General features: G+C 34.9%; 1 protein-coding gene across 1 annotated transcript in view; it reads right to left on the bottom strand.

Moving 5' to 3' along the window:
- LOC144477162 (klarsicht protein-like) overlaps positions 1-21,409 on the bottom strand; it is a 126,081-nt gene extending 104,672 nt beyond the window's left edge. Inside the window, exons 1-3 of the mRNA XM_078194650.1 lie at positions 21,389-21,409; positions 16,490-16,750; positions 3,160-3,485 (exon numbers count right to left, since the gene is read on the bottom strand). Coding sequence (XP_078050776.1) covers positions 3,160-3,485; positions 16,490-16,750; positions 21,389-21,409 — 608 coding nt within the window. The remainder of the gene's footprint in view (positions 1-3,159; positions 3,486-16,489; positions 16,751-21,388) is intronic.
- Positions 21,410-21,823: the final 414 nt, after the last annotated feature.

Here is a 21,823-nt window from a genome sequence, read left to right as displayed (position 1 = left end):
AAACAATTCCGGAGGAATAATTTTGAAAGAACGATTGTAAAGGAACAATTCCGAAGAAACAATTCCAAAAGAACAATTACGAAGAAACGATTCCAAAAGAACAATTACGAAGAAACGATTCCAAAGGAAGAATTCCGAAGAAACAATTCTAAAGGAACAATTCCGAAGAAACAATTCTAAAGGAACAATTCTCAAGATACAATTCTAAAGGAACAAATCTTAAGAAACAAATCTCAAGAAGCAAATCTCAAGAATCAATTCTCAAGAATCAATTCTCAAGAATCAATTCTCAAGAATCAATTCTCAAGAATCAATTCTCAAGAATCAATTCTGAATGAACAATTTTGAAGGAATAATTCCGAAAAAAACAATTCCAAAGAAACAATTCCAACAAAGAAATTACAAAGAAACAATTCCAAACCAACAATTCCGGGGGAACAATCTCAACTCTGACTTTAAACAATCAAACCTCAAGATCCTGTACTTCTTTGAATTTTTATCGTTGTGAAATAAAGTGTTTTAAAATTGATTTCATCGATAATTATTAGTCATCAAAATGGTCTAAACCTCGTGGAGATCGATAAATTTTTCTTTTAGTGAATTTTTGCTTTTAACATTTTACCGAACGATAGCCTATAAATCAGCTTTTTACCAAGGCAACCAATAATTTGTTATCTATGTATCTTATCTCTGTAAGCTCCCGTGTTATATAATTTTTTTAAATATATTAGATATCTTTCGCGACGAATAAAATCAAAGTAAAATAAATATTGTTTGACGGTAATGTTATGGAATTATAAAAATGTCAATAGATTATATTTTCTTATGATAACGTAAATATTTATGAAACAATCTGTCGCTGAAGTGTTAACGTAACCTAATATTATTCTAATATTAACAGATTCTATTTATCTTAGTAATACGCTGTTGTTCGAATATATCAAACTTTTTTATAAATAAAATCAACGTTGCTATTGTTATCAAAATAACGCGACCTGCGCAAGAATTTTCTATAGCGGCGTTCTAGTAAAATCATGCTTGGTAGAAAGTGAACAACTATTCCACGAAGACATTTCAGGAATAATATCAATTTCGACAAGTTCGAACCTGTTTGAAACCCAACACTTCGCGTGTGCACATAATTACGAGAATTCTAATTGATTTAACTGGACTCTGATTTGAAACGAAACTGCAATGAACAGTAATTAGCTGATTTCAGAGAGAAAACGAACAGAGGAAACATATTCGTATTCCCTCTTCTTTCGCGACAACATATTTCTCGGTCGCAGGATTATGGAAATACAACTTTCTAATATTGTGTCTGATAAGCAAAACTAATTTGTAACGTGATAATCCGAACGCATTCGAATGACTAACTCAGTACGTTGTATCAAGTATCAATTACCAATTAAAGATAATAAAGTATTTGTTTTCATAACATTTAAATTCATGCGTTGTCGTCGCTATTGCACAGAATAATTAAATGCCACTGAAATGTTTAAACGTTTAAAGTGAAAACTCTCAATTTAATTAAACCTCATGAACCTAAATTAACCTCAACCAGTACAATTCAGTTTTAATTTCAACTCAAAATCTTAATCATCGACTTTAATTGGTCAGATTTCAATTAGAAATCCCTTGAAACCTAGAAACCCTTGAAAACAAGGTTGGAAAATTTTTGGAAACTCTGTTTCATGGCTTTATTGTGCGGTCAGCTGCGGGAGTGGAAAGAAAGTGACACGAAAAGGCCCGGTCACAGAAAGTGTTACAATAAAAGTATAAATGAGGTAGCACGCGAATGCAGCAGCATCTCTCGTGAAAGCATAAACGTGATTGAATGACGGAAAGAAACAGTTCCGCAGGAAGACGTACGAAAATAGCTGTCAGAAATGTATTCGTAAAAAGAAAACTAATTATTATGCCTCGTGTATATGCGATAAAAAAGACGTATCCAGGTTTGCCATATTACACCACCGTGCCATAACCCGGGATCCTCCGATCCTTCGAAGAGAAATCTCTCGATTGTATAATTCCATTACTTTTACATGTCGAGAAGTATAAACTGATAACTACGCCGCGGATTATATGCATTTATGGCAAAAATGTGTTCGAAGCGGCGGACCGATCAAAAGTGTTTACAAAAGTCACTGAACTCGTTTCTCGCGAACGAAATCATTAACTCGTAGCATTGTGAAAACCAGTCGGTTTGCTGGCGAATATTTATAGAAAATTTGTCTCTTCTGTTAACAAAATCCAGGAACGAAAGTAAATAAAAATAAACAAGAAATAAAAATTCTGTTTCATTAGAATATGATGCAAGGAAAAGTGCACGGAAAGCGTACTGTTATTCTATGTTTAATATAATATAATTTTTAAATATGTAGAAATCTAGTAATAATTAATCTTTTGAAGTAAAAAATATTTGAACTTCAGAATGCCATGTCATTTTTTTTTATGGTAGATAACTATACTGTCTCGACCTTTGTTCTCTGTTTAGACATATATTGTTTGAGAACTCGATTTCTATAAGAAAACTCCTCAGGAAATTAATTTTAATTTGTAAAATAATACGCATAATACCGGTAACTCAAAAATAAAAAACACGAAAATATTGAATTTTTGTTTCTTGCAATTGATGCAACAACGATCTACAAAGATCCACAGTCTAATTCCAGTAAAATATTTACCACCTGCATACTTTGAAAAATATCTAGACAAACCAAACGATCAAACTGATGAAGAAACATCGAGTTTTAAAGTTTACTTTAACAATCGCACTATTTAATTTAATAACCAAACTCTTTAATGTAACAACCGAACTCTTTAATGTAACAACCAAACTCTTTAATGTAACAACCAAATTCTTTAATGTAACAATCGAACTCTTTAATCCAACAATCGAATTCTTTAATCTAACAATCGAACTCGAAACGAAGAAATACCTCCGCAAAACCTCCATTTATCAGAAATAACGCCACCGATTCTAGATAATTTGCACAGAGAAAGTAAAAAAAAGTACCTACTTGTCGAACAGGTGAGATACAGTCTACCTAAGCGGAAGAAAAATTTGGAACTGGCAAGAAATTATTTGTTCTTTGGTGCGTCAAACGCGATATACACATACGCCCTCGAGATAAGGATTCCGATAAGATGGCTTACGTGTTGAAAGAGGCGATCTCCTCAGTCTTTCTACGACGTTTCACTGGTTCGTTGCCGGCCAGGCTGCCGTTCGATTGCTCCACGGATCTGGGATTGCCGTCGATTCGATCGCAACTATCCTCGATTGCCGTCGAATTTGTCATCGGCACGGTGTCGGGTGTTGGTGGCATGTCGTCCTCCTCCTCGTCCTCGCTGACGGCGTCTTCCTCGATATCACCTTCCTCGCCTTGATCGCCCAAACTGGACGAGAGTTGTTCAATAGGTCCCCGATAATTGTCCACGTCGTCGGACCTGCTGTCTATCGCGCACAGCTGGCATAATTCATCCTGTAACGCACGAGAAACACCGTCAAGTTAACACCTATGATAACACCAATGTCACCACCACCTTTTCGTTTACCACCGGAACACAGCAGAGATATCAAAAGTTATCAGAGTTCAAATATTTTTTCATTCGAAAGGTTAATAATTATCAAATTACCGATCTTTCGACAAATTCTCATTTTCCTAGAACCGCCGGGGACGATCGGAATTGAAACGTCAACCGCGCGATACAGCCAACCAGATTTATTAATTGAAACCGATTTACCGGCTAGCGGAAGATCGATCGGTGTATCGAATAGTATTTTTAGCGGATCGTATCAGACCCGGCCGATACCGAGGCAAAACATCGCCGGACACGGGAGAACCGAGCGTCCGCATCTCTCAATCGCGACTACCTGGCGGCCGTCCGGCCGATCATCGCGATAATTTACCGCGATAAGAAGTTAATTATCGATCGACCCGCTAACTGGACCGCTCACGCAAAACTCTGGATCGATGCCGTTCGAGTATCGACGGACAGAATAATGTTCGCCGGGGTAAATAATGTCTAGGATTGGCCAAGGAATCCCATCAGCTGTGGCCGATGCTATTTTTCTGCGCTTTCGACTGGTCTGGGAGTGATACGCGGATTGGCATCCTTAACAATCTCGGATAACAAGTATTATATAGAAGTTCTGTGCCCGCTGGAACTGCTGCGATTATTAGATATGTTTCGCAGGAAAATTATGAGCGATCACGGAAAAACCGGTTGATAGACGCGTTTGCCGGAAGTTATCTTAGATCGTTATCGGGAATCTCGATCGTTTTAATTCTATTGTTGTTCGCAGGTTTATTGAAGGCGAGATTCTGAGAGACGTCTACGAGTACAATTATTAGTAGACTATGGATTTTATGGATTTTTATAATAAAAATGGTAGAGTCATATTTATAATAATGAAAGCGTTATAGGAGATTTTGAGAACCCTTTTGTATTATTTTGAACTCGGAAAAATTATGATAAGTTGATTATATATAAGTTGATTATATTATTCTATTTAATTCACATTTGTTGGAATTGTTGATGACAATATTTATTTTTCATGAATTTATTTTGCAATATAGAGTCCAATTATAAGTATGACAATAACTATATTAATTGTGAAACAAACCGTATTACATGTATATGTAGTTAGTTGTACTATCAATTAGAAACATTAATAAAGAAGTTTATTTATTAAACTAAATAGACCATCTAAAATCTAGTAAATCATAAAACAGAAAACTATCATGGTCGGGACATTACCATTATCTCAACAGTTGTGAATCTTTCTATAATAAAGCATGTGTATCTAATCAAACCTAATTCGAAACCGCTGCAAGTTGACATGTAACTATGGCAGATAATTATGTTTTATACTTGAAATTAATATAGCTCAGGTATTTCTTCAATGCTAACGTACAGCATTAGATAGTTTTTCCATCATACTAATTAAACCAGTTACCTTGCTAACTGGTTTAAACAAAACCAGTTAAAACATTTTTGCCAAGTTTATGAAAAGGATATGTAGAACATTATAGATCTGTAGTAAATAGCATAAACTAAATAAGCGGCATAAAATGTTTCCTAAACTTGTTCACTTATTATGTCATTAATTTTTAAATTAAGAAATTTTATTTTACTTTTTCCCGTTTTTTTTTCAAAGTATAAAGAACATTTATGTAATTTAAGATTAGTATATAATGTTATGTGTGCACACAATGAATAAGAAAATTGAAGACAGGACTTCACTTTAAAAAAAAAATTAAAAATAAAGCAAGTGATCGAGGAAGAAACTCTTTAGCAATTCGTATTCATATACTAAAAGAACCGGTGTTTAAACTGGAATTAGATAGATTGTTTGGTTTCATCTTATCTTGTCCTAAATAAATGCGCCCCATCCATGACAATGTTACCTCTATATGGAAATCAGTAGAACAAACAAACCATAGTAGTTTCATCCATACAAATATTTGCGAACATAACATCTATATTTCACATGAAACGTAATAACTAGATTTCTGGTTTGATGCATTCATAATAAAAATAGGTCGGTAAAATATAAAGAAATTGCAGAGAACTTATAAAGATTTAAGATTATTTATATATTATTAACAACTAAGATAGATGTCTCAATTTTCTTAATTTCGAATTAAAAACGTATAGAAAAAGCAAAGTGTTATATATAACATTTATTATATTATAACAAATGTCATAATTTAATTTTATATATATATATAATTATATTATAAATAATTCATATAATTATATATGTAATTAAATTATAAAATTTATTATATTACAATAATCTATTTTCGTTATTACACTGACCAATTAAGACGTGAAACCCATGGAAAGCTATTACATTTTTCATAACACTTTCCTTTTTCTCTACATTCTACATCGGGGGCACGAAAATTGGGCCATCCACCCTAATTATTAATTAAAAAACGAAATTTCAGCCTCGCTCCTGCCCGTTGCAATTTATAAAGAAAGTTTTTATTTCGCGTAAAATATCGTAGGAACAACTTTCCGTCTCGCGGGCGCGGAACTGGTTCACCGCGGCGCGGGAAAAAGATGCTCGTAAAAAGATCTCTCGCCTCTGCCTCGCGTAGAACGCGGTGAGGGATTCATCGTCGAACGGGGAAAAACGCACGGGCACGTTCCGCGGCATCGCGTACGTGTAATTACGCGTCAATTTGAATTTTTATTTTATTTCGCCCGATGAATATTTGCGAAGGTAAAAGGCCTCGCGGCGGCGCGCGTACTTTCTCCGAGGCGAGTTCTCATTCCGCTCGAGCAGAGCAACGGAGCGCGCCGCGCGCGTCGGCGAGGAAAGATTTTTCGAGCTTCCCACCCGATAAAAAGGACGAGAAAAAGGAACGCGAGGGAGTACCGTTTCTTCGTGCCATTCGCGTCGCTGCTCTCGACACTCGCGCGGCTCCGATAACGACTTCGAAACGACGACCGTACAATCGATTTTCTTCGCGCAAAGGTGAAACTCGATGGCGGGATAAGGGCGTGCGTGTGCCCGGGTTCACAATGTCGCCGATTTACACACAACGTTATTATCGCCGCCTCCGTAGTAACTCGCCAATAATATCTTCTTCTTTCGCCTTCGACGTCGTCGCTTTCTTGTCCCCCGGCCGTTTTTTACGGAATTTCGTGGCCGTTCGCACTAACCGGTGAAACTAAACCGTAATCTGTATTCCGCCTCATCTTCCACCGACTTTCCATTTTCTTATTTATTCAACAAATTACAGTTTATCCCGGCAGCTGGTCTCGCGAGACCATCAATTAAAGTATATTAATAGCACGTTGGCTGCTCATACCGAGATTAGGTAAATACGTGCTCCCCGGTGATCTTTCATGCGCTCGCGGCGAATGCAAATTCGCTAGATACAGGAAAGCTTGCTGAGCGCCGTAAATTCTTGTTAAATTGTTAACACTAGATTGCCTAAGCAAGTCATTTTGACTGCTTTTCAATTTCAATTAGAAAAATAATTATGTAAATAATGACACAGCTTCTTATAATTTTGTGACTTTTTCTACAACATATAAATTCGTTTATTAATCATTGTTGTTGCCCCCCTCCTCTCCTTCATTTCCGGTTTATATATGTGTGTTATACCTATATTGCCGAAAAGCAGTCATTTTTCCGTCTTCAAGTTCCCGTCTTTCTAGTGTTAAATTCAACGGACTGGTTGAATGGGTTTTCAATTGTACGCTGTCGTCTTGAAATTTTTCTAACACTCTTGAAATTTTTCTAACATTCTTGAAATTTTTCTAACACTCTTGAAATTTTCTAACACTCTTAATATTTTACGATTCGCTAAGTTTGTAGGTCTACGTTTGTATTGTCCTTCGCGATCATTTTTACGAAAATAATTGAACTGTGAATAATTGAATTGTATAATGAGTAAGTCAAATGACAGCAAAGGCAGTTGAATCATTTTAAAAAGACTATATTGAAATCACCTTGTTAACTCTTTGCGCTCGAATAGCAACTCGAAGGCATCGCTAAAAATGATCACGCCACGTATCAAAATAATTTTTATGAAATTTATTTATATTTAGAAAATTGTTAAGAGCTGTTAACTGTTGCACGAGTCGCCGAATAAAATTCCATAATGCACGAAATGCTCCAAGTTATATAAAATGGTAACACTGAAAAATGCAAATCTGAACAAATATTTTGGATTTCCAATTAAAATAGCTTCCACTTCAAAGGGTTAAAGTTATCAAGAAATAAATATCAAGATAGCACCTGCATTTTGTAATTACTGAAAAGAATTCCTATTTTGCATGTTGACCAGCAGTTTAGTTATTAATTTTGACAAAATGAATTTATCCTTTCAATTCAATTTTTAAGAAGTTATTAAAATAATGAATCATGTTCAGATCTAGTTATTAATTTCTATGGCATTATTTTATTAAGAAAATTGATTTCTTCTCAGACGATCTTCTTATTTCTAACACTGCGGTGACGCTTTGAAATCATCAACGCGACAAGAAAATATTTGTACGTTTTATGCACCATTTAACATCTTCATAGTTCAAAGGCGATTATTGCGCAAAACATCAACGAATTAATAAACAAATCATTCCAAAAATGCGAGAAATTGTTAAACAAGCAAACAAAATGCTTGCTCTAGAGATTTAACCTTCCTATCGCAAACGCGACATAAATAATTAATGAAAATCGCGGTGGACCCGAGCGTAGCAACTTTTCAACCATAATTGATTCTACAATGGTGCCCGTGATTAAAAAGTCGACAGGAAATTCAACGAACGTTCCAGCAACAAAGAAGTACAAATCGAGAACGATTAATTTCGACAACAACCATGGCCGTGCAGCCGATATATATCTTTGTGACTGCAGGTGCTACTTAAAAGCTCGTTCGTGTATGAAATAAGTCCGTGGCCGGTGAAAGAGGATTAATTAAAATGGAACGAATTAAGTCGGTTTAAAATACGGATTAAATCTGGTTGTTGAAAGATCGAGAAACACGCGCGTATACAATACATGAACCCGTTATCAGTCCGGCTATCTGTGTCCGAGGAGCCGAAGTAAATCTCGGCTCTAATACGACGGGCGTTTACATATATCACTGTTAAATGTTGCTGCTGCCAAGGCTAATTGAAACGTGGATTTCCAGAAACGACGAATTAAACTGGCATGACCGTAAATCAATTTCACAGAGCAACAAAGAGACGGAACGAAAGGAACACCGTTTGAGTATTCCGCTCGACGCGCCGTAATAATATTGTCATTGCCCGCGAACGATAGATCATTCGCGCGGTTAACACACGTGTGACGAATAAACACGCTGGACGATTTTCAAGATCAGCGTGCTATACACTGGTGTCTACTCGATGTCGGCGATCAACGGGCGCTTCTGACAGAAGGCTGGACTGCAATGTTGATAGCGTGAATAATTATGGACACGTAATTTTCACGTTTGTAGCGATATTTGAACGAGATCTCAGCGAGGACCTATATTTGTGAATTTCTGTGTTGGAAATCATTCTCAAAGAGCCTGTATTAGTTTTAATTCATTAAAGTCATTAATAAATTATTATTATTTTTTAATTATTTCGTGCAGAAGATTTTTATGCATTTATTGCAGAATTGACTAATTGCAATCCAAATGAGAAAAGGCTGATAGAATCTAGCAATGTTAATGTATTATTTTTAATTTGCCACAATTATCACAGAAAAGAACAGCATGCTATTTAATATCTATTTTTTGCAAACAGCGCAAATTCATTAAAATTTTGTAAATCTGTAAATCTATGCGCATAATATTATATTTCTATTTTCTATTATTTCTAATATAAAAATTTACGAATATATTTCATCAAGTTTTTATTTAAATATCTGTGACACCTTTATGTAAAATAAGAACTTGCCAAGACTACTATAAGAAGCGGAAATTAAATAAAAATAAATTGTTTCATTTAATAGCTTTGGTCAAAATATTGTAACACTTTTATTAAATTATGTCTTCATAATGTTAAAATTCAGCTGTATCATTTTTGCCATAAATGCATCGAATCCACAGTTTAGTTTAGCTATGATAAATATCGACACTGAGATAGGATTTATTCTACCTTGTTGCAAGTTTATTATTAAAAGTGCAAGTCCAAGCGTCAAAGACTTTTCATTATAAATCCTCGAGCGATTTCTCCGTACGATATTTATCGGATTTCAAAGGGAGCCTTGAATTATAGTACACGAGGAGAACGTACAAAGATTGCCAAGATCTGAAGTCTATCATGGTCGGATAACCAAGAAAAACTATACATTAACGGGGAGAATAGAAACATGAGTCTTCAATTTACAAAAGCCAGCGGATTGCAGAAAAGTGAGAGGTGAGATACTGTTATTTTCGCGGATGGATATAAATTTATGACAGCGAATCGAGGATGAGAGCGTGGCAAAAAATGATCAACTGAATCGCAAATACATGAAACCGACAGCGCTTGATGTTGAATCGACGATGGAATGTTTATAATATCCACTTTCAGTTAGTCTATGCTTGTGGGCGGAATTAAGTAGATATTTTGAAATTTTGCGAAATGATTTCAAAGAAAAAAAGAAAATATTCAATTAATTTTTAAGTCCTTTATATTCAAAATCGATTAATTCTTCAGAACTGTGTATCTAAAATCGTTTAAGGTTTTTTAAGATCCTTTAATTCTTACTGTATAACATTTGTTTAAAATATAACAATATGCATAATGATTTATGCATTTATGGAAATTCACATATCAATCTCGAAATTTTTGAATGACTGCCATAAAATCTTAGTTTAATAAAGTTATATATCAATCATTCTATTTTGAAGCTTTTCAAAAATTTATTATTTTTATAAATTTCTTTTAAATTTTCTATTTTAGCACGATTCCAAATTCCTTACATAAAAGTCTAATTTTTACTACGAGTCTATATATAAGTCCAATTTTTATTACAAAACTAAAATAAAACTCATTCTTTATTATAGATGTATTTTTTTTGAAATAATTGCATAAAATTGTACATTTACTATAAATATAATTCACTGCATTCATGATACTCTAAAATGATAGAAAAATTTAATTTAGAAAAATGAATTCTTCGAATTAAAAATGTCAATTTAGTTATTCCAAAATCACTTGTCACCATACCATTGCTTTCATAATGAAATTAAAAAGGAAAGCCAAAATTTGAAAAATCACTTGTCATCATATGATTGTGTTAATAACAGAATTAAAAAGAAATGCGAAAATTTGAAAAAATGTCCCACGTCAAATGCTAATTATAAAGATGTAACAATAACTCTTTAACACGTTCGTTTTTGATACTAATTCCTGACCAATTTTTGAAAATTTATTTTTATTGCAATATATTCGAGCAAAATGAATTCGACTATGATTTTTCGAATGCGAAAAAGTTCTAATGTCATCCCCTATGATAAATGTGAACTTTTCAGTTTTATTTCAATTAATTAAAATGCTTTAATTATGTGGGGGTTTTAGTGTCTACTTGTCGGCGACGAACGTGTTAAAGTTGCATTCTCTGAATCCTTTCCATCTCTCGTATCCAAACAATGTACAACACAACTATCGACGTCAATCCTTTCGAACACACCGTTGTGTAGATTATTCCAAGAACCACTGGCATAAGCAAAAAACCTGAAGTTCCCTCTCTAAAGTCGCTAAGGCGGCGAACCGAAACACAAGCTCTACGCAAGTGTGCAACATATTTGAGGCAGACGGGTCTCGTCCGGACGATCACTTTTATTCCTGGAAAGAAACAATGGCTACTAATAAGGATCAAAGACCCCTTTCCATATTCAGGTACCCGTTCCCGTGCTCGCATCCGCACGGTTAGGCGATTTTTCGGATACCAAGCACAGAGTTCGACAATAATCTTGACTAAACAGAATTTTATTCGAATAAATTCTTCGCACAATATTTTACACGAAAAATGTTTCGAATAAAATTTGATTCGAAAATTAAATAAACCAAAATTGTAAAGGAACGGGTCCTTACTCATTCTTTACATTATTTCGAAATCTTATTTGAAATATTTACTGAAATTATGTAAATAAATTAGTCAGGAGTTCTCTTTTCATAATTTTGATTGATTTAATAAATTTCAAATTTTATTGAAGTCAAATTTGATTCCAAAAATTTATTCGAAATATTATACTAGTGAAATTATAGTATACGAATAAAATAATATTCGAGAAATTGATTTGAAACATTATACTAATCAAATTATATACGAGGAATAAATTTGAAATATTATTAGCATAATAACAAACTCCGATACTGTGTTGTAATTTTTCGATTCTGGAGAACGGGACAAAAATTACGAGAAGTGAAAAATATAAAATTTAATACACATGCAATTACTAATCTAAAAGTATAAGACTATTTAACATCTTAAAAGAATAGTTAATTATCTTGAAACTATCTCGTAAATTCTGTAGCTATATTATGTCTGCGAATGTTCTATTATCTTAATGTAGACAATCTACGATCTGGCTTGTATAACAAATTGTTCGTTGGTGATTATTCTCCAATGCTATATCGAGTCGGCAATTATCCTTTAGAACAAAATTTTCCTTCACGGATATTGTCCGACTATGGAACAGCGAATAATTAGGAATTAGCGCCGACATTAACACACAAACGCAAAAAGGCGACAGTTTCTGGGTCAAGCTCGTTAATGTATATTACAACAATAAAATCATAGCCCGATACAAAAACGGAGACGATCGCGCGCCGTACGTAATGATTAATGAGGACTCTCTATAATTTAACGAATTATCACTTCGTAGCTGACCGCATTTTTCTGTCCGTTTCTTTGCAAAATAAAATCGACGGGTTGCATCATTTAGTGTCCGTAGCTAATTATATCGCAGGATATCAGCTATTTGACTTACACTTTTATGCATCGTTCCGCGTTAATAAAAATACCAATTACACGTTCGCGAACCAAGCACAGTTACTTTAATTCAGGCCTTGAGAGCGTAGAACGGTTCGAATAGAAAATTGACAATAAAAGCTTCGACTACCGACGTCGAAATGACTAACCGGCACGAAGATAACAGAATCGCGCGTATCACTTGGCGGTAAATGTTAACGAATTACATATCCGAATGGTCCAATTGAAACTGAATCCGAAGTTATCGCAACGCGCTTGTCTAATAAGTAAAACTTTAGTGAGCGAACCGCTCGCGTAAATTCCGGCAAGAAACGGCGTCGATCGTAGGATGTGTTGACAGCGAAACCTATTTTTCAACTATGAAACAGAAAGTGCACGGGAGAAAGTGAAGTTACGAAGAATTTAACGCGAGCACGACTTTCCTACACCTAAACATTAAAATCGATCGCGCGGAAGGATGAAGAAAAACCGAATGAATTTTAAATAAACAGGAGAACTTATAACGAACCGTCGAAGAATATATTTATCACTTCAAAATAATTCGGTTTTTTTTTCATTAGTATATCAAATTATTTTAAACGCTCATTCTTTTATTAATTTATATAAGTTTATAAATAATTTTATATTTTTGCTATATTTTTCAAATATATACTTTATCAAGGCTAGTAATTCAAATAATAATTTATCTCGAGCATGACATATTGTAGGAGATAAGATAAAGGAAATAGATAATTGCAGAAATTATTCGTATTATTGCATAGATCAAATAATGAAAGATAAATGATAAAGATTTAATATTCAATAGATAGGTCAGTGTAGCAAATAAAATATATTTGATAAAAATTTATCGAAATTTAATAATACTACAAATATTAAAATTATAATTAATATGAATAAAGCAATTATTCCTTCAAATTAATTTGGAGCATTCGTAAGCAAATAAAAAATATCATTCTTGTTTTATGTGCTCAAGTACAACTATTACATTTGCTGTAATTAAATAACCGGGGTGTAGCAAAATATGGGGCGATTTTATGACAATAATAATAATTATTAGTTGGTAATTAGAAAACACTTCTAGTTCGTTCACAACAATGAATTCACGTATTAATAATTATCATATCACGTATTAATAAATATTAAACGATCGTTTATGTCTTTTCGTCGTACAATCTCCGTTGTTACGCGCACTGCTCGTAAAATTGTTGTAAAGCTAACCGGCGGCATAACTGGCCAATTAATTTCGAACGCTGTCGATAAATATTTTAAACGCTTTCAAGCGGAAGGGGTAAAAAGTTTGGGCATTCCGGGGAATTATGTTTCGATGTGGCGGAGGACAGCGTTACGGTTTCCATTCCGAAAAGAAACCGATCAAGTAACGAACCGGGAGTAACGCGATCGAGTATTCCGAATTTTGATCGACGGATCGATCGTCCACACGTGGACGCAGCGCGCGTGCACCAAGTATGCCTGACACTTCCTGCCAGCTTAAAATGAAACAATAGCAGCCAGCCAATAAGGATCAACTTCCACTGTCAGATGTCCAATCTTAGCGATCGACTGACCGTCAGACTATCGAACTTGCTAACGGTAAGTGCACATTTTCTTATTTTTCGATATTCGTTAATTATTAGGCAGAATAAATTGACTTGCAATTTTTCGACGCTTTCAACGTTGGATAACTATTATCGATTTTATAGAATTGTTACAGAAATGAATAAGTGAAATAAAGAACAGTATACTTAATAAATAATTTTAAGAACGCTGTTACACTATTTTTCACTTACTTAAGATACTAAGTAATAAAATATATATTTATCTCATTTCAATTTTGTATGAGTGACTTTGATCATTTTTATTTTGTATGCAAATCTGTATTCTATCGATAATTTGACTTAAAACGTTATAGTAATTGGTTTTCGATAATATGTTCGTGTGAACGTTTTATAGTGATTTGTAGATTTCCGAGAAAATTGTATTTAAATTTGAAACTTTCAATTCAACGAAATTGTCTGACGCGAAATATTAAAATGGACAGAAATTGTAATGTTAACAATATTTTGATTAAGAGAAATGATAAGTTTACTCGAAAACTTCTTACAATTGCACTGTTTTCTAAAACTTTTTAATAAGATTTTCGAAAATCATTATCTTAATTACAATAGATTTATGCGGAGACATTTTTCAAGAACTGTACTATTTCTCGAATACTATGATTTCCTTATATATCGAAATACTTTTTAAAAATAACAAAGCTATTTGTTTCAGCTTGATTGCACATCTACGAAAACTAAATCGTATTTTCAAAATTGTAATAAACTTTCTAGATGAAAACGAATATACAACACTATGTTTAATAAAACAAACATAAGTAGAATTGTCACAGCACGTTTCGTAAAACCACATTTATAAAACATTTACACCGTCACTAAATTATTTAAAAAAAAAAAACTCAGCGTTACTCCATTCGCCGCGTTATTTTTATTCAAAACGAATGCAGTGTAACAGCGACTTTCACTCTTAATAGCAATTATGTTCACCTTTGTCAGCACAATTCAGTTTGAATGAAACGTCTAATTATCAAGGGAACAATTTATGGAATAATTAAAAGCCGACCGCGTAAACTACCGCTAAAAATTAGAATTAAAAATTGAAGTTTCAAAATAGCTTTTCGAAAGTTCTGTTTACAATTTCACGAGTTCATCATCGAACCAAAGGTGAAAGAATAAACTCATCGCACTTTGCACTACGCGAACAATAATTTCATTCGTTCGATTAAAAATGATTTAACTGTATTTTCCACGGGTGCATAATTTTCCAACGTAATCGGCCGAATTTCTCTGCCACAGGTTCATTTGTTAGCACGTCCATTTGGCACTCGCGGTCAGCAGCGGCGCGTTAACCACTCGGTAAATTCAAAACAAATACTAAACGTCGTGTTGGAACATCGAACCTGGGCTATCGTTCGCCCTCGCCCACGTAGCACGAACGATAAATACCGATCCATCTCACCGCGGATCCACCAGATCCCACATTTTACCGTCACGAGAGACCACAGAGGAGACCACCTCGACAGATCTCCAACAAAAACAAAGAAACCCGAGGCCGAGCACCGGATGCGTAAACCATCCACAAATTCCTATCGAGCACTATAAATCCTCGTTAACAAAGTTCCGGGCAGTCCTCGTAACCAGTCGCACGTCGACCGAAAAATATTCGGCCATGGCGCGACTCCACAAGAACACCATTGTTCCGAGGCGTTTCGGAAACGCGGCGCCGGTCCACCACACACTTTGGAATAGGAGAAGGATAAATGGGATTTAATCGGATTTAACTCCTTAAACGACTAGCTCGCGACAGCCGAGTCTCGCTAACACACGCGTATTGTTCAATAATATTTATTGAAAATTGAATCGCGACCGAACGAAACATCTCCGATTTAAATTACTTATTTCTTCGTCTTCGAGTTGTTCAAAAGATATAATTCCAATTTTCTATGAGAAACGTGATTTCTTGATATATCGACTAAATATTGAATAAATTATTGCACTATAATTTGTTGATATTTCTCTGACTTTGAAAATGTGATGCTCGTGGAAATTGTTATTTGACAAACTAATTCAAAGTGCATTTATAACAGTATTATAAAAGGAAATGCTTTTTTGAGAAACGAGAAACAACGAGATATTAACACATAGCTTGACACTAATTTTTCACTAATTTCCTTGTTTCACTTGCAGTACATTCGAATTGGGCACACACAGTCAATTTCACTAGGACGAGAGTTTGAGCTTTCTCGTTTTATTAATGGAATCACTTCAATTTCATGGAAATATCTTCCGGCACTGTCGATGGTAAAATTAAACGCGCTATTTAGATAACAGTCGAACGATTTTGGAAATAAGATCGTCGAGTTTCGCGACTCGCGGTTAAGGAGTTAATCGGATTTAATCGGGTTTGCTCGAATTTAATCGGATTTAATCGGATTTAATCAGGTCGAATCGGAAGTAAGTCGGATTTAATCGGTTTTATGTCACTGTGAGCAATACGCACCTCGAAGTAAGATCCTTCGCCGATGGATCGATTCTCGGAAGACGCGTCTGTGTCGGATAGATCCGCTCTGGCTGCGGCTGGATCCTCCGAGTGCCGTGATCTCGTGGCTCTGTAGCGTTTCGAGCGTTCGGAGCGCGTCGAGCGAGCCGACTGACCCGGGGATTCCCTTCCAGAACCACGCGAGTGTCTGCGGCTGAGTCGGGGCTGCTTCGTGACTGGCTCCTCGTCGCTGTCGCTACTGCACCGGTAAGGCACTACGGTCTGAAACACCAAAACGCCGAATCACTTTATCTGATAATCCTTTCCACGCCAGTCGGTCAGCGGCGTAGACCGCCGACAAAGCCGAATAGCCGAATAGGCGAATAGGCCGAGCCGATTAGAACAAATGATTTCTTTCACGGCGGGATGATTCGGGCATGGATACGATTTTTCTTGGTTACGCGGAGTCAAGCGTTTTACACTGTTCTCGCAACGATCTTGCGGAATTCATCCGCGAGCTTTTGTTTGGATTATTCGAAAGCTGATAATATTTAACCCTCTATAGGCACGTGTAACTTTCCGGTTGCATTGCAATATATCGACATTTCACTATATAATTTTAGATTTTTCACAAGATAGTCTATACCTCTAGATTACGTAACCTTTCTGAGATAATTAATAACAATATCGATGACGGTTTGCAGCACCGTTAACTTGAAATATTAAAGTAAATGACTTACAAGTTGTCTGCAGATATCTGAGAAAAGAAATTAGGCTCATAGAGGGTTAACGCGCTCGCGGATGTGAATACTATAGTATTCTCATTTTTATTGTATTACAAAATTATGTGAATGCTAGAACATTCAAATTTATAAGACAGAGTGTCTTCTGTTGTATGCAGCGCCTATTTTTTTAAATTATTGTGCAGTTGAATGTTAAGGTTAACTGGATCGTCAAGTATCGTAATTTTATTTTGTCTTTTAATTGTGTATAAAACATGTAACTGTTAAAATAGAATATTCCGAGCATAGAAAAAAATTTGGAAATCGCAGTTGATTCAAGAATAAGTCATTTGTCTAATTTTGATGTTAATATGCGTACGATTATGTGATCATTTATGTGTAGACCTGGGTAAAAATATTTAAAATTAAGAAATACAAATATTTGTAAATAAAATTTCTCTTAATTCTGTCACATATGTTTCGTTTAATATAGTTAATTATTTTCGTACTAAATGAAACGCTAATCGAAATGCGTTATTCATTTCATAAATATGTAATATATATTTGGAATATATATTTTATAATATGAACCTGATATAATTCATTGAAATAAATGTTTCACTCGAGCCTTATTTCTATGAAATTTGGAAGACTAAGCAACTTGATATGCTTGATACTTTCGTGTTTCCATTTAAGATAATAATATTCATTAATTAAGAGAAATATACGAAAAAGCATATTTTGCAAAAGGATATGTGTTTGTATATTTTCTATAGGTTTACTATCTTCCATCGACATCAATAGTAAGAAATAGAATCTCAAATAATACTTAAAAACCTAGAGACATGAAATACTACGTCAAATAATTATTATAATTATATAAGTAAATCTTAAGAAAACACTATTTCAATTAAAAATTTGCTCTACTATAACACAAGGATAACTAATACATATGCTATAGTATAATATGCTATAGTATATCATACTATAGTATTTACAACGATTTTCGTACTTTAACAAAAGAAAATCGTACGAAACATCTTTGGATCAACTTTATCAAACCATTTACAAAATAACCGTTTCTTCCGATCAGATCGAGATAATAATAGCGATATACCCGTAAACATTTATCAGAACAAGACAGTATACATTCTCGTGTTAAATATAGCATGAAACTGTTCGCAACACGCGTTGTAATATTGCTATCGAAGAGTTCTTCCACCGCGTGGAAGAAAACAGAACGTAAATTTTTCGGGGCCGACGAGAACGTTGAAAACGCGTGTCTGAAAAGATGAAGGAAGCCGAGTTTTGCACGATATCGTAGAAAGAAAGGAAGGAAGGCGGGGAAGTTCCGGCTGGACCGATGCCAAAGTAAAATTAGTTGAATCGAGAATAAGAATGGAGACGGGTAAAAATGTGGATACACGTTTTGCTCGACTAATTTTCGTTGCGGTCTGTATGGAACTACAGTCGATGTGAAAAGTATTCACACGTTTACATAGCCTTTCAACACTCTGACAAGTATAAGTAAGTAATAGATGTTATTAATGTTAACTGCATTTATTAGTTTTAATGCGACTGGATAAATACCTTAATTTTATTCAGTTTCTGAGATTGTAAGTATTCAAATTGTTAAATGGATCAAGTTTGTTATAATAATTTCCATCCCAATAACTTATTCGAAATATTACTAGAATAAAATGTTATTCGAAAATTTTACTTGACACATTATTCGAACAAAATTTCATTTTAAGAATTTATTTGCTACATTATTCGAATGTAATGTTATTCCAAATACGTATTCGGTGCACTATTCGAACAAAATTCGATATATTATTCAAATGTAATATTACTCCAAGAATATATTCAGTGTATTATTAAAACAAATGTGAATTAGAGAATTCATTGGAAACTCTAACAAAATTATATTCAAAACATTAACCGTACAAAATTTTACCGGAATAAAATTTGATTCGAAACAATTAGTCGCGCCATTGTTCGTATAAGATTCCGACTTGAACAATGGCCGGTTCGGCGAGCATGCGACTGCGATTTACATTTCCCCAGAAATTCGTAGCTCGCTTGGTCACTAACGATCTTCCACGCGGCAGCGAATGCACGCGGAACAGTCTAGCAGTCTAGTTGTATCAATCTTTTGTGTGCCGGTAATTAAATTGGAAGTAAAAGCGCGGGCATCGCGGAGAAAGAGGTCGAGTCAATTTCCGCGGGAGAGCCGCAGGGATTGAAGACAATCGCAAGTGCACGGGTCCCGGTTTAATTGAAGCCTGGATGATCAAGCCCACGTTTAAATCGGCGATAAATGTCCCGGCCGGCGAAGATAAGGCGGCCCCGGAGGTACGCCATTGGACGGGCGCGCGCGCACGGCGTGGGCAAACGACACACAACGTGACCAACGAAAGATGCTCGATGGACAAGACTGATATAGTAAAGGAGTGTATGTATATACATAAAGCTACGGTATATCGGGCGACGAATAAATGGAAGATTAACGGCCGATTTCACCGTGGCGAGACTAAATTTAGAAACGGCGATTTATAGGACTAACTCGCCACTTTGAATAGAGAAATTATTGGACGCATCAATGGATCGCGCACGTTAATTAGACGCTCGAACTTTTTTGACGGATCTCATTCCCATGGCCGCGAGGATCGAACCGATCTGACAGATTTCAATCGGTTGACGGTCGCGATGCGATACCCCCGGTGATTGATTAGGAGGCTTGGCGGAGCATGCTAATTCTGCAACGATTTCAGCGAGGGAAAAGTTTTCAGACGTATACGAGGAAGAGTATATCAATCAGAGTTGGACATCATTCGAATCATTTGGAAGAAATATTTATGCACGATAATTATCCGTATGAATTTCTTTTAATCGAATATTTTAATCGACTAATTTTTATTCGGTATTAATATTTATTATTAATATTTAAATTATTCGTCATGAGTTACTCTATTTATACGAATAATTCTCGTTTCTATCTATTTATCCGAATAATTTATTATTCCTTCTATTTATCAGAATAATTCCTTATCGAAACGATTCAAATAATTTCTATTCTAATCTATTAATTTTTGTCATTAATAGTTACTATTGTTCAATTACTATTGTTCGTTTTACTGAGTTTAGAAACCATGGACGCAGTAAGTGCCGTGCTCCGTACAAGTTCCATTTAACCGGTTGCTCATTTTAAAGGGTTAATTTAATTGCTTGCCTAAGCCGGGTGAAAGCAGTAACTGTGAACCAGGCAGATAACAATCGCCGAGTTTGCTTAAATCAGTTTAAACTAACTGGTATCATTTACGAACAATGGCAATCTGCATTTAATTTCAAGCTTTCTACGATATAAGTACATGCCCAGACAATGTTCTTCGAGATAGGCAGTATATTTTAATGAGATATCGTGAAATCATTTCTGGTTTTTCCTTTTCCTGGCCAAATTTGTCTTTGTTTCGTTAATTGGACTTTTTTGTTGACAATACTTTGCACAGATTTCTTCGTAATCTTCAAACTCGATTACTTTGACAATTATATGTATGTCATAATATGTATATCATAATATGTATATCGTAATATGTATATCATACTTGAAACAATAAGAAAATTAATATTCCTCTTAAAAGATTGAATTTTTATTATATTTAATGAAGATGTGAAACGTTCCCGTTCACTTTGAATTGAGAGTGAAATAAAAATATTAAAAAATGACAGGATCTTGAACAATTTACTTCCATCTTTTATGATCGTTAAAATTTTTAGAATATTTGACTAAGTGATGCACTAATTCTGAACATTTCATATAAACGTTACAAAAGTCTTGTATACATGTAATAGATCTTTCGCATAAATATTATAAATATTTCACACAGTCATTACAAAAACTTTATAAAAGCATTAGGAATGATCCATGCAGGATACCTTCGAATTAAAAAAGTAAATATTTGGAGTTCCGAACTGAATTAGAACTTTGTGCAAATTTTATAAACAATCTCCCAGATCATGTCAACCTAAAAAAAGAAAAAAATCTGCAGTACCACTTAATTGCAAACGGGCGCAGAAGTTCGAGAGATTCGACTTTCGACAATTTCTCCGAATAACAGGAGAGAGAGAGAGAGAGAGAGAGAGAGAGAGAGAGAGAGAGAGAGAGAGAGAAACGTCGAATTAACCTAGCCCATTGTACTCCATCATTACCCGAAGTCATCTTGCGGAAAAGTCAATCACCGAGAAGGAAATGTACTCACTACTCCGAGTAAACGTTAAGCACGGGATCGTCTTGTCCCCGATTCCACAAATTGAGCAATAACCTTCGAGCGAAATGCTTAATGTCAGACGAAAGTGCGAACACGCGGCGAACCCGGCCTCGGAATCTTTGCATCTAAGGCCGTGGAACAAAAGAGTGGACGTCAACGAACGCTGACAGTTTACAGTTAGGCGAGAATCGATACGATGGCAATTACTCGAATCCGGGTATTTACTCGTTTATGGCGATTCCGGATTTTCCAGAACGCGAGAGATCGTAAATGTGTATAAATTAACAAGAACCGAGAGCAGTTTTATGAAAGAACTCCGTAATTCTAGTTTTTGTAAAAATGGCACATGAAAGTGAGAATTAAGA

The sequence above is a fragment of the Augochlora pura genome, chromosome 11 (assembly GCF_028453695.1).
Source record: "Augochlora pura isolate Apur16 chromosome 11, APUR_v2.2.1, whole genome shotgun sequence".
In the NCBI taxonomy this organism is placed as follows: domain Eukaryota; kingdom Metazoa; phylum Arthropoda; class Insecta; order Hymenoptera; family Halictidae; genus Augochlora; species Augochlora pura.
This window is presented reverse-complemented; position numbering and strand designations above follow the sequence as displayed.